At 37.7% G+C, this 15,091-nt stretch overlaps 1 protein-coding gene across 2 annotated transcripts in view; it reads right to left on the reverse strand.

The window, feature by feature from the left end:
* SUGCT (succinyl-CoA:glutarate-CoA transferase) overlaps positions 1–15,091 on the reverse strand; it is a 312,163-nt gene that overhangs the window by 177,594 nt on the left and 119,478 nt on the right. For both annotated transcript variants that reach the window (XM_057431629.1, XM_057431630.1), the window contains one exon: positions 5,683–5,785. In XM_057431629.1, the coding sequence (XP_057287612.1) occupies positions 5,683–5,785 (103 nt within the window). The remainder of the gene's footprint in view (positions 1–5,682; positions 5,786–15,091) is intronic.

The raw sequence follows: 15,091 nt of genomic DNA on the forward strand, positions 1-15,091 counted from the left end.
TGCATAATTGTGTATACGTGGGAATTGCATACTACAAACAGTCTTAGAACTGGATTTTCCATTTCACTTCTTCAAAGTATGTTCCATTCCTTAATGCTTTCCACTTTAGAACAGAAACTACTTTCCTAAATTTCCCACAGACCAAAAGCTTGAAAACATTTGTAATTTAGTACAAAAGAGCTACTTCTGACAAAATTAAAGGCTTTGGGTATGGTTGGTGGCGTGGGGTTTTTTCATTGCATGAAATTTAAAAATTGAAGTAAAAAATTGGCTTGAAACACCAAATCAAAGGTACACAGTGCACATTTTTCACTCGGCAAGACAGGCAGGAATAGAGCTGAATTTCCGTTTCAAAACGGAATTTAGACATCTTCATGACAATGTTTCACTTTCAATGAATTGGCATTTTTTAACGTAAAAATGCTCCACTAGAAAATATCTAACCAGTTATACTACTTATCTAATAGACATATGCAAAACTGAATTCCTCTCTCTTGCCTGTTAGGAATTACTTCCAGACACATCGTATTACCTCAGGCCTTCATCAACTGCTTTTCACTTGTAGAAACCGCTATATGTAAAAAAACCTCCCTGCAGTATTATGGACATTAATGTAATTCCATTTGACTTGGGACAAGCCCTCAACAGGCCACAAAAGTCTATTTCAACAAAGAGTAACAAGTAAAATATGGTCATATTTAATTTAAAAAAAAATACCAACCAAACAAAAAAAACCCAAACCAACCACCACCATGCATACAATGATTTACAGGAAAACAAAAAACCAACCAACCAAAACACCAAGAAACCACCACACTTTGGAACTTGGGCTGTTCCGTGTGTTCACAACTCTGATTGTAGCAGCTTTACCCAGATGCGAGGCAATTTTTGCCAGGATGTGTTCAAATGAAATGAATTCCAAAATAAGAGACAATCTGGAGGATAATTCTAAAACTACCACCTTTGTAAGAGCCTACAAATAATAAAACATTAGATAATTGCCAGCTCCAGATATTTCAATACTCAGTTTACTGTGGGTTTTTTTTTTCTGAGGCACATTTAGAGAAATAGCCAAAGCAACTGTAATGGCCTTCTGGGACAGGAAGACTAAGGTTTCTGTAAAAAATGTTAAATTAATTTTTATAGTGATGCAAAGTCAGGGAAGGGTTGTTAAGGGATGGCCTCTTGCCACAGGGTGGAGTTTTGTTTTGGTATCCTTTTAGAGTCTGCAGGTGTTTGGCAGGAGCTGAAATCAGGGCCAGCTGTGATATTTCAGCTCCGATATTTCCCTCCCCATATTTCTCAGAAGTGATGCATCAGGGTGATGTCTTACACCTGATGTGCTCTACTTGTGTGGTATGACTGTAACTGCTTGGGGGTGGTGGGGGAAATACCACTGCATGGCTTTCATTTTTATTTGCAGCTGGCAATATTCATATAGTCAAATTCATCAACATGAATGCATTTACCCTGGTAAACATCAGACTTAAAATATTTATTGAACTGCCCATAATGTTTCTGGCTTGTTTTGTTACTTCTTATATATGCCAGCCATTTAATTAAAGTAATGACACTGCATATGAACGGTGCTTTTACACAGTGCTATTACTAAAAGAAATTAGGAATTATATTGTGAAAAAGGGGAGAGCAGTATTTTAATGAAAACTAACAAACCCTCCTCACTTAACCAGCAAAGATCTTTGTTCTTTCATACTTAGCTGCAGGACAGCGCGTACCTGGTTTTGTTTTGGTTTATCTTTTGGGAGAATTTGAATAGTTTCTATTAAAAATGGCATTCTCTTTTAAGTTTGTTTTGTTTGGAAAACCTCAAACCACATTGTATTTCATACACATGTTCCCCAGGGTACGTTAAACGGGACCATACTGAGATCACTAGTAAGTTTTTTAAACCGTTTTAAGAATTCCTTTAATGTTTGTACTATCTTGGCCTGGTTAAAAGCACACATTTTTAAAAACTAGCTTGAAAACGCTGGGCTATAAAAAGCTTCATTATTCTAGTCCATACTGTACACTCTTTCCTCCTTCTCATTTTGAAAGGGAATTGTTGCCTGAACTAGCGAATCTGCTCTCCTTCCTCTCAGACTTTTTATCCATTCATGCATAAGTACCCATATACATCTGTCCACAGACTGATTGACTTAGCAGTACAAATGCCTGTGGTATTCATTTTAACTACACAAATGAATAAAAGATTATAATCAGTGGGAAAAGTGGACATTTCCCTCCATTCATGGAAAAAACAGTATCACCTGGCACTCCAACTTAGCAAAAAAATTTCCTGGTTTTTGGCAGCTCCCTTGGAGTACAACTGAAGCTGTTAACGATATTAACAAAATGTCCTGGGATCAAGAATGTGTTGTTTCATCTCAGCTTATAGAAGAAGTTATACAAACCGCTCTTGGCCTTCACAGCTCTGAGGTCCTCTTAGCTAAAATAAAATCTGAAAAAAAAACCCCACCTGTAGCTGATTAAGTTCCATCAGATCATTTCTGTCATCTCCTTTACTTGCCTCTCCTATCTGCTCAAAGTTGCTTCCATTCCTCCTTCGTACTATTCCAACCTAGGATTTCTGTCTGTGGCTGGTACCAGCCCTATGCACCCTTTGCAGCAAGACTGACAGCTGAGCTGCTCTCTGTTTTGATGGTTAACTAACAAGGGGAATGCTTCAATACTGACAGTGCTCAAGTCCAAGTCAGACTGGGCTTGGAACAACCTGGTCGAGTGGAAGGTGTCCCTGCCCGTGGCAGGGAGTTGGAAATAGATGAGCTTAAGGTCCCTTCCAACCCAAACCATTCTGCGATTGTTGATGTCCATGAAGTGCACCTTGGTCATTAATGGTGCATGACTACTTACACTGAATAACTGCATAATGGATACCAAAATCCATAGATCAAGTAGGAAGACAGTAGCAATAATATGAAGTTAAAAAAACATGGTACTGTCTTTATGTGCAATTCTTCTGGTAACGCCCAAAAAGGAAGAGGTTAGCAACACCTAAGTATTATCTATTAGAGGTAGATTAGAGTTTGTCTATATTGAAGTATCACCAGGTTTGATGCTTCTATGGAGCCTTTGCAACGGTTGAAAGTAAATAAGTACTGAAAGCGGATCATTGCATTATGATAAACTCATTTTATATCACATTGTACTTCTTATTGTACAGTATCAGTAAGTAAGGCTATTAAATGCAAGCTGAGTGACATCTTTCCTAGAAATGTATTTCCTCATCTAAACTAAGACTGAAAAACCCCACCATATTATAATGGGAATACTGTGAAGCATGATTACAAAGTCCTCATACTTGATGACAGGGTTTAGCTTTACACATGAGAAAAATCTTGCTGTGATTACAGTATGTTCTTGTTGACGGTTTTTCCCTGTTACAGTGCAGAAGATACCTAGATTATGGATTCTCAGGCGTTGTCAGACTTTTTCCCCTAGTCTTAGGCACAGTCTTAGGGCATTGTTACAGGTTTTGAGGTTTCAGAAACCAAAATTGCAGAGTGGCTTATGAAAGAGCAAAGCTATACACAAGCATGCATGCTTATCCCAGACCCATGCTGTCGGTACAGCAGCAGAAAGATGAACAAAGTGAAGGGAGACTGGGCAAGGTACAATGGCAAAACCTACAGTTCACAAGGAATGTAAAGGTGAAAAGCTTTGCTTGAACTGTCCCTAAATATCTAAATCCAAGCTATGGATAAGTGACTCCAGGCAATGAAGCTACCTGTGAAGGTCTGAAGTCTTCACAAGCAAACATTTGGGTAAAAACTAGGAAACTATACTTAAGAGGCTGAGCATGCTGCTCTCCGAGTTGCTGGTTTGCTTGATGGTGTCTCAGATACGTAAAGGTGGAGTGGGTGGGTCTAATTTTATACAAGTGATGTAAAGTATCTTGCCATAACAGCAATATCTTAATTTTCTGTATTTCAAGCAAAAGTGCAGTCTTCCTCCCTCCTTGAACAGAATAATCACTAAGAAAAACACTTGAGGCAGGCAGCACCTGAAATTAAACACATGTATAACATGCAGCATCACCACAAATACTGACATTTCACTTCCAACAGTAATAAGAACACAGGGTCCAAGTGCCACTTATTTCAAAGAAGGTTGTAGAAAAGACAGTGTTCTCAAGCAGTTTCATCAGAAGGAAAAAATCAAAAGAGATCAGTGTGGCCCTTTACAGGAACCGATCTTTTAAATCCACCGTATGATGGTCTCTGACTGCACAGCACTGTGATACCTTTTAGAGATAGGCAAACTATCTCAGGTAACAACCTGACATATATATATATATATATATATAAAATCACAATATCATCATAATATGGGTATTAAAAAATAATACTTAGGTGAAGTCTAACACCAGCAAGGTAACCAAGCTAACCCTTTTACAGTCTGGGAGGTAATGGCCATCCCATGACATACTATGTTTTAAAAACAGCCTCTTTCAGAGAGGCCCTGACTTCTTAAAATTCACATCAAAAAAAAGCAAAGAACGTTTTTCCTATGTTGCCCCAAGTACAGCCAAGTCAACCACGATCCTACTAAAATACTGTCTGTTCTTCAAAGCCCAACCTTAATCCCTGTGAAAGTTATGAAGTGAAAAAGTTGGCTTGCGCATACTTTACAGCATGGTACTACATCATTTTAAGGAGAAAGAGCATATTTATTTAAGAAAAAAAAAAAAAGCAACAAACTTCTTTCCTTGCAGTATCCTAACAAATATTGTCTTATACCTCTAAAAGCGTAACAAACATTTATTATAAATTTATTCACTTCTGATAGATTGTTTTGCCTGTTGTTCTTTCCCAAAGACTACAATTGTATTCACAATCCTGACACTTTTCAAGATCAGACATGGACACTAGTCATTTTTATGGTTACTCTCAATCTTGAAAATTCATTTAAATGAGATTCATCACCAGACAAAATAGCCATAAAATACTCTGTCACACTATTCAAGACAGCATAGTTCAGTTAATATTGGGCCCTTTAAGCTATCATAAGCTAGGGTGAAAAGAAGGGCAGGGATCAGGAAACACAGAGATAATGTAACTCTACAGATGAACAATAGTTTTACTTATAATTATGTAAGGATGCAAGTCAGTGAAAAAATTAACATTTAAAGAAATAAATAAAAAGCTGAAGCATTCTCAGCCAGGGAAACCACCAGGCCAAGAAAAGACTAAAATCTTTCTACACATGACTTTTGTGCTTCGCTTTTTCTCTTTCCAGTCAAAAAGTTGCCCTTTTTTTCCAAACAGCATACATTCTGATTATCCATATTCCATACAGAAAATCAGTTGCTTGTGGCCAGCAAGAAAGGTACTTTTCTGCATATTTATCTGACAAAACACAATTACACAGGTTTTTTGCCAGTTCTATCAGCCATTTTTGAAAGACAGACTCCCATACAAGTCATGGAATACCTACGGTTTAATGCATTATGACAAAATCTGTGTTCCCAAGCATATAATTCATTTAAGGATCTGTATTTATTTCTCATTATGCCATATTATTGGTTTAAACTTAATCCACCATATAACACTCAAATCAGGTTTTAAAGTAGCTGAAATCGGGTCTTAGTGGCAGGAAAAGTGATTGTTACTCTGTAAAACACATGTAATAACATACAGAAAAGACTTGGTGAGAACCAACCTGAGGGTCCAAGAATACTTGCTGCATGTTGTTGATTGGGCCATATGGAACCCCACTACCTTCAAAGAGCTGCAACCATTCGATCGTTGCTTTTTCTGAAAACCTAAGAGCAAATAAGAAGCATGTGGTTTCAACTCCGCGCTGTCATATTCCACAAAATAATTGTATTGCATGCCTCCTCCCTCTCTCACTGCTTCCATACTCTTCCCCACCGATTTCTTCCCAGACACTGAGTAACATAACGAAAATGTATGACACGTGGGCTCAGAAATGCAAAACCCAAAGATATAAGGGAAAGAATGTAGCTGAACTGACTACTATTTCTGTACTGGATTGCTTCAGATGATCAGAATGATGTAAAGCTAAATTTATCTACAGTTTCAAATAAGGATCAATGGGTTTCCTCCAGTGCTTAATTACACTAAATGTGCTTCACATTTGTTTGCTTTCATGCACATATTTAACAACAAAAAAACAGATAAAACATGGGTACAAGTCTAACATAAGACACTGCTTAACTAAAAGCTGAAGTTAAGCACAGGAGTGTTTTTCTTCCATTACATCCAAAACATACATGAGGATCAACAGCCACATCTTTTGGTCAGATAACAACATTGATTACCTATTTATTTGCTGCACGATTGTATAACGTATCCTAAGGACCTCTGCTCAGCTTATTTCTTTCTAAGCATTCAATACCATCACATTACTTCTCCTCTTTTGCTAGATACTTCTTCTTTCTTCATTTGTCCAGTAGAGTTACACACATGAATAAAACAAACTCCTGAAGAATTACCAGTCCCTGAGAGATGGTATTTTCTGCAGCCATCTTGGATTCTGAATCAAAGGTAAACTTATTTGGAGATCATTTCTTAAATTTCATGATGGTAAATAACATTGAGGTCTACTGGATTATTAGAAAGGAAAGCTCTGCTTTGTGATATGTACAACACTGAAAAAAATCAGGTGCAATTTAATGACCTGATAGAAATTAAATTAATAGAAACTTTGATAAGGGATGCTCTATTAATGGTATTCTGTACCTCACCAGTTCATTATCATGAGCAATGTCAGTAACATTCAGCTTTACCTCTTAACACGTTATTATGCAAAAAAACAACCAAGTTTCTGATAGAAAGTTCACAGAGACTAAGCCCAAGGCACAAAAATCCCTAAATCAGTATAAAGTCAAACTTTGTAAACTTACTTTAATGCATACAAAGAGATTGGCTGCAAAGTATTTCATGCTACTTTCAGAATAAACAAAACGAAACTAGTGATGGCGACAATTAGGTCATAGGTATGGAACCAAACTTCACAGTTAATATCCTTCTCCCTGCCCATGGCATTCCCTCAACTTCCCCAAGCTTTGAGGGAATAAACCTGATACCCAACGCATTTTGCACACTAAACAAATACAAAGGTTTAGGTCGGAAAGGATCTTAAAGCTCATCTGGTTTCAACCCCTCCTGCCATGGGCAGGGACACCTTCCATTAAGACCAGGTTGCTCAAAGCCAAGTTTTGCATGGGTCTTCCTCAGAAATAGAAGTTTTACTCCTGCTGAATATATGTGAAGTAAACAAATAATACTAGTAGAACTGGAAGGACAATGAAACAGAAAATTCAGAATAAAAGTTTTAAAAGTGCAAAACATATTATAAAATGAAGCACTGATTTCTGAAGAAATTAATGAAGCGTCACTTCTAATTAAAACATGTGAGATTTTTGCACTGTTCAACTATTCAAGTTAATTCATGGTAAAGATGTAGTCAGTCATAAAGATAATGCCACTCCTGGACACATCTAATTTAGTACTCTGGTGCTGACTGTACCTAGAAACCAGGTACACTACAAGAAATTGGGGAAAAAAAGGTAACTAGAGAGGTAGATAACCTTCCCTCCTCAGTGACTGCAGCCATTAGGAGAACATGACTTTAATCTAAATTATAATTTGCATTTCCCTTCAGTACTCTGTTTGGCAACAGTTCTCATAATCTGAATATTCTTCTTATTCATAGCCTCCTATTACTAAGGTTTGGGGCTCAAAATACGCACAGTGCAAATATGATTCACACAAACTGTTCCCCATCAGTTATTGGTGCTATTTATACAGAATTGTGCTGTTCTCTGCTAGCAACTGAGACATTTCCCTCCTCAAATGCTTCATAATTCATGGCCCACTAACTCCTTTTTTATAAATGAAAAGCTTTTTTCAGATACTACTTTTTAATGACACCTCAATCTCCATTACTATCTCATTTCCAAGAAAAGACAGCATATCTACAAGAGTACTCTTGAACTCCATCATAACCATGGTGCTGAGGACCATCACTAAGAAATTATTATAATCATTAATATTTTTTATCATCATTCCCTTGATCATCTGATGTCCAAAGCATGACACTCTCAAATGAATCTTTATCTGTCCACAGAACTTCAGTGATACCCGGTGACTGCAGAACTTCACCATGTGATTCACGCTCCAGCTTCATATATTTCCGGATGAGTCCCTTTTCCCTCTAAAATGTTCCATCTGCTATAGATAGAATCACATAAATGCCATTTAAATTATGATTTATTTGTAGAATCATTTTAAATCTGTAGTGTATCTTTCTATAATTATTACCAGTATTTTAGAAGTTCAAAAGAATTTACTTTTTTACTGCACTAGTCTGTACCGCAAAGCTTGAATGCAGGCTCTTTCTGAAAACACCTCTGAAAAAGAGAAGGATATGTGCCCCAATGGAGAACAAACCCATTGCTGCAAAGCCTGTATGAAGGCTTACTTCACTAAGAAAGGTTGTAGTCTGCGTGGTGTCTTATTTGCATTTTAAACAGTACTCTAAGCCTTCTCTGCACTGAATTACACAGCACTTATGAAGATACTGAAGTTGCAACATTGAAATGAGGCATAAGATTCTGAAACTTTTAACATTAGAGGTACTTCATCCTTAAAAATATCGTAAGAATAGAAAGAGCAGCTTGAGCTAACTGAAATGTTATTTCACGATAAAAAAAAATCCAACTAAATGTATTTTTCCTCAATTTGTAAATCCAGCAGGCACCATTACATGAAAAACTCTAAATTTAAACTATAAATTAATGAAAAAAAATTACAGCATAATATAAAAAACTGCCTCCAAAAGTTAAAAAAAAAAAGAATCAAATAAGAAGAGCTCACACCTTATTTCCTTACTCAAACCGTAAGTGTAGCTTTGCTTCCTAAAAAGCAAGATCCTAATCACTTTCTGCTTTCTAACAAATTCTAATAATAGAAGGGAGAACGGGTATTTATAAAAAACAATATCAAAGCATAGAAAAATGTTTTAAAGCAAGTATTAAGGGAAAAAGAAAAAGTGTTTGCTTGAATTGCACAAGTTGGATGAAATGGCTTTAATGAATTAGAAACATACCCAGGATCTAGTAAAATACATTTTCTCGTGATGTTAATTATTAATGTGAACTTTATTTCTTTTTAACAAATACTGTCTTTCAATGAAATAAAGACTTCTAAAGCATGAATGAATGTACTCTGTGTGTATTCTTTGTATATATCCCATCTTCCATGTTTCCTAAGAAATCTTCAATCATTGGTGCATCCTTCGTAGAAGCCCATCCATGTTTCTCTAATGGATAAAACCATCCAAATCCACACAAGGTAAGTTTGGAAAAACTACTGAAGCAAAATACTACTCTTTTCTATAGGAAGCTTATGGCAATTAATTTAATTTAGAGAAGTAATTTGGAACAGCTACCAAACGCAGATGGAACAGCAACATCTAGGTTTTTAATATACAGTCAATCACAAAAACCTTCTCTGTTCTTGCTGAAGTCCACAAAAGCATTCTGGTGTTTTCCAGCACAACTTGAATTTGCACTGTTTTTTCCATTGGTTTGTTCTATCAACAGTCTATTTAGTTTCAAATACCTACAATATTTTCCCTCTTCAATGGTAGTTAACTGAGTAAAACAGTTTGTATTGTTTCTCACAGTTATATCTATGGAAGACACCGAGCAAGATTAAGTCATAGAAAAATACGTATTTGAAAAACTCAAATAATGGCTCATTATCCCTTGGTGTACAGCAAATACACAATTAGAATTTTCAAAATTAATACTATAGTATTAACTCAATAGCATGTAAGCATCTCTGTGTTAGTGTCTAATTAGCATCCTCTTGGTTACTGATTAATCACTCTGTGAACCACACCAGACCCTTAATTATCTTTGGGATCAACATGATTGTACTGACACACAGTACTGTTTTGTTGACGGGTATATCAACTACTTTAAACAATGTCACTACAGTAGATTGTAAGTAGTAGCTACATAAAGCACAGCCTAGATATTTACAGGTACCACAAATCCACCTTGAAAGTCATTTGTATTTCTGCATATTATAAACATTCATATCAGTTTAACAGTACTATCAATAAACCCTTACCTTTACGTACAGAACTTGTACTACAGAGGAACGGACATTCGCGTTCCTTTAGGAAGTTTTAAAACCATCATGACTTTTAAGGAACACCCATATGGGCTCCCGAATAGTAAAATCCAGCATGTTCCAGAACTAGTGCTCTCTGGATTCAAATAATGTTTCGCTATGCACACTAAAAGTATTCTCCCTTTACCCAAGCATTCCTCTCTTTTTCTCAAGTAAGCATAGTAACTTCTATAGTTGTAACAGAGCAAGTGCAAATTAACTTAAAAACTGCTAAGTAAACACACATTGATAAAAGCACATTGAGGATAAAGGAAAGATAGATGGATTTTGTCACTGTTCTTTTAACTGCTCAATGGCAGAAAAGCCCAAACAAGGGTCAGGTCAAAAAGCTCACTCAAAACCCAATTAAAACATCTCCCTTGATTTCAGCAGCCTTGTAGCTAGTAGTATACATCATTGGGAAAAAGAAATAGCAAGTTCCCTTTCAGGAAGGATCTTCACCTTCCCACCCGCATGGAAACACTTGGAGGTTCATAAGATAGTGGGAAAAGAACACAGAAAATACCCAACTTACCCGGTCCAAAAATCAGATATTTGAGACATTTCTGATCTCTCTCAGTTGCACACATAGAAGTCAAACTAAATACTAAATGCAAATTAAAAACTAATAACAATTTAAACCTAAGGATTTTAAAGCAACCCTTAGCAGTTTGGTAGCTGATGCCCACACAACTCAACCATCTCCACACCGGTGCTGAGGGAAGGAAAGCTTGCCAGCTGTGCCACATTGAAGTTAATTACCTGTCACACACCTGTCCTGCTGAAGCAATTAACAACCAGACCCTCATTGCTGTAACGGTATTACCAGTGACACCAGTCTGCAAGGCTCTTGGCTTAGAAAAAGAAATGGTGGGGATAGGGAAGACTTACAGAGCCTGGGAGTGCCTCGACAAGCATGAATTTAACAGCGCTCCTCATCAGGCAACTTAAGCATTTTTACAATACGCTTTCCCCTTTAGGTGCCCTTCTCTTCCTTATTAGGTGGAAACAATTTAGCAAGGATCTCAGGTTCCTCCATGCTTCCTTCCTTCTCATTGCTTTTCCCCTCACACTTACATATGCAACATGCAGCTGCGGTGCACAGTCCAGAATAAGGCCTTTAAAATGTAAGTGCTAGGAACAGAAGTTTCACTCCAAATCGTTTTCAGCCTTAAACTTCTGGTTTTAAGCCTACAATAATTTAGCTATAACTGCAGGAACACTAACCATGATGAATTTATGTGGTTTTCATTATGGGAGCTGCTTCACTTTAAAGGCTGAGGCCATGTCTGCTATTCCCCTTCCCCCTGTACTCATACAACCCCACACGCTGTTCTGTTTACAGGCTTATTTCCCTAAGCACCTTGGAGTATACATTTAGCTGCACTGCCTTAAAACACGTCTACATTACTGAGGTGCAGGGTAGGATGTTAATGTTCAACTTTTGGGGTAATTTGAAGAAGGACATCAACAGATTAAGCCCCCTTCTTCAAAGCAGCTTCTCTTCCAACTGGCATCATACCAGCTTTTGTACAGACACATCTCAAATTTCACGTGCACACTATATATGTATGCCTTGACATATGCACGCACACCTACACATACAAAACAATCTGCATCGTGCCTGGTGCCATTCTGTTCCAGAGGAAGCAAAGGTAAAAGCGGAAGGGAAGTGTAGAGCAGACCAACACAATTAAAACTTGGTTCTCTTGGATAGATGCACATCTAACTCACAAAACAGAGGCTTCCACTGGAAACGTAAAAACCAGAGTGCTCTGTAGTCTGTCAGTTCTCACATGAGCTGGGAGTCTCAGGGGCCTCTGTAGTAGCCATTGAACCTGACCTCCACCCAGGGTAGGGTCATGTTAAATTTGACTCTTGGCACACACGTGAGAAAGGAAGGCATTCAGAGGCAATTTGCTTTTCTCAGAGTTCTACTTTGAAGTCACTGGGGGGAAATGTAACCTAAATGAAGAGGAAGATACAGAAGGCATTGAAACTCCTTTTTTTGTAAAGCAAACATAGTAGGTGTCCAAATGTCAGCAGTGGGAAGAGAACAGGGAAATAAGCTGGGAGGAAGATGATGGGGACAGGGAAAAAAAAGAACCTAGCTGGAAGAGGACCAGAGATGGGAAAAGGACACCACCACCAGTAGCAAAGCAAGTACAAAATACCCCACAGGTCTTCATTCTTCTTCCCTGTGACTATCCTATGACCCATAGTACTTGGTCCTTGCAGCATTATGCTAATTTCCCCATAGAAGATGGAACTGAAAACACTCCCCCTCTCAAGATGTCTGGGACTGGTTTCTGTAGTTCCTTCCTTTTGCCCCAGTGTGAGAACTGGGTCTCCCTAGAAGTAGCATACCACTGCAGAGCAGTCAGCCTTCTATTCCCTTTTACTGAAGATCTGACAGTCTCTGTGGGTATGTGAATTTAATCACCCCTACCTGCTCTTCCCCTTTCCCCCTTGCTCTTTCGCATGTACCCTTACAGAGGGAGTTGAGCTGTTGTAAGCAGACAGCAAGTGGGGGTGAAGAGCTAAGGACAGATGCGCTTCACTCTTCATTTCTGTCAGGGAAAAGAGAGGATGAAAAAATTCTTCCTGAAATGAATGGCACAATTCACACCTCTCAGAGCTGTTGTTTCAAGCTACATTTATGTCTCAAGCCATACTCACCTCCATCTTGTATTATCACTTAGTTCAGGACTGTGATGAATAGGTCATTTCACACCTTTCTGAAAAGTCCTCTGTTTAAAGGTTGGTTTCTTCTAAGTGCTATATAATCCCCATGCTTATCTAACTGCCTTGAAATCTGGCATGGTTACTGCAGGTGGTGAGTAGAATTATTGATCTAAATTAGAGGTCATTTGAGTCAAGAATTCCCAAGATACAGCCTTTTTTAAAAAAAACCAACATTCCTTAACATTTACTGGTTGCACCAATGTTTCCTTTGTGCACACACCTAGAATAAAACTGTGGCCAGAGACTCAATTGCTTAACCCTAGCAAATGAAAGGCATCAACTGTCTCTTTGGTATTCAGAGGTCAGATGTTTTTTAAGAATTTCAGCTCCACACATGCAGCAAATTAAATGCTCAAGACTTCAGGGAGTTCCTGACCCTTTGAGTAGGTTTGAACATCTCCTTCTATTCCTAAATAAAACCTGGGATATCTTTTTCCTTAAGAGGAGGAGAAGGAGGAATCCTTCTTCCTGCACTTACTGGGCACATGAATTCCAGTTAAGTCCATTTTAAAAATTAAGAAAAATAGGAAAAGTCATACCTCTGAAATAGTTTGGAAGAGACACAGGAGGAAGGAGACAGATTAGATATGTTAATGGAAGCCTACTCTAGGCTCTGGTGGCACCTCAGTTCAATAAAATTATAATAGCATCAACGGTTTGGAAAAAATATATGCATATTATCTACTGTGCAACAGCAGTGATATTTGCAAGCAAGTACAGAGATCCAAGCATCTACCATACAAACGGTGCTTAGAACACCAATGTCTTCTGGAACAGGAAAGATACATCAACAGAAAATGGCAGCAGAAGAGGTTGGGGAAAAAGAGAAGGAAACACAACTGCATGTTTACTCTCATGTGCTTCTAGTCACCATAATTACTGCTGAGATGCTGAGACACAGACCACATCCATGCTAGCCTTTTCACAGCAGTACTCTCAAAGGATTCCACTACAGGACCGTAATTCCCATTTGTGATGCTAAGCATGTATGAAAGAGAAGGAACATTTAGGAATCACCAGATTCCTATACACAGATGCAATTTTTTACCTGCTTTTTACTGCTCAGCCTGGCACACCAAACATGTTTGCTGACTTTTTCCATTGCAACATCACTGGAAAAAAGCTGCTTTGCTCTAAGTTGTGTGCGACCTGCCTGGCACAGCATCAGAAATGAGACATGGATGAATGACCTGACTAAATCCTTAAAGGACTTTCATGTTTCTTTTTGCCTCCCACCACACAGAAGGGCTCATCTCAACAAAAGTGGCTGTAGAAGAACCCACATCAAGAAAATCACAACTCTTCTAAGCTGCTCCAGCTCATGTCTCCACAAATTCATTTTGAGGTGGATGGCAGCGTAGAAACTGTGAGTGAACGGGAGGGCCTGCAGGTGTTTCTTTCCAACTAATGCACCCCAGGTTTATATTTTCCATGTGTTGCAATACTATCAAGAAATCAGTGATTTAAGATATTTTTCAGTGACATTCTGCTATTAGCCTTCTGTCATTTCCCTTCATTTCTCAAGGGCTGACATTTTTCAGCACTGACAAACTATTCATTTAATTCTCTAAGTACCTTCAAAAATGAACCACATATAATTTTACAAACAACTGTGCATTAGTGAATAAAAGCAAAGTTACCATGGAATGTGTACAGAAACGTATCCAACCTCCATTAGAATGCCAAAGGTGTTTCTTATAGTCAGTGTTTTAAAACTGAATGCCAGATGAATTCACAATAATATGACATAACAGGATACTATTGGAAACACCTACTCCACAAGTGTGTATACGGTCACATACTTGCATATAAATTACGCAGAAATTCAGCCTAAATGATGGTAATAAAACAGAACATAAACTCTGACAAAAAAAGACATAAAGCAGTAATTGAAAGAGCAATGAGGTAATCTGATGAACTAATAGCTACAGATATAAAAACAAATTAGAATTCTGGCAATTCACTGAAAGAACAACTGTTTCTTGAACTTTATCTTCATATTCAGATATTGCCCATAAAAAAAATAAGAAGCATTGAACATTAAGCACAAGCAACAAGCTATTAAGTATTTGATCTATGGATGGCAAAATGACACTTTTATAAGGTACCAGAGTATATCAGATAAATGCCATGTTAAATTAAATGAACTCCAAGTAATAAGTCAACATGAACCACAT

Source organism: Pezoporus wallicus, unplaced genomic scaffold, assembly GCF_028554395.1.
Source record: "Pezoporus wallicus isolate ANWC-B61680 ecotype Strahan unplaced genomic scaffold, APGP_CSIRO_Pwel_v1 scaffold_11491, whole genome shotgun sequence".
Taxonomy (NCBI): domain Eukaryota; kingdom Metazoa; phylum Chordata; class Aves; order Psittaciformes; family Psittacidae; genus Pezoporus; species Pezoporus wallicus.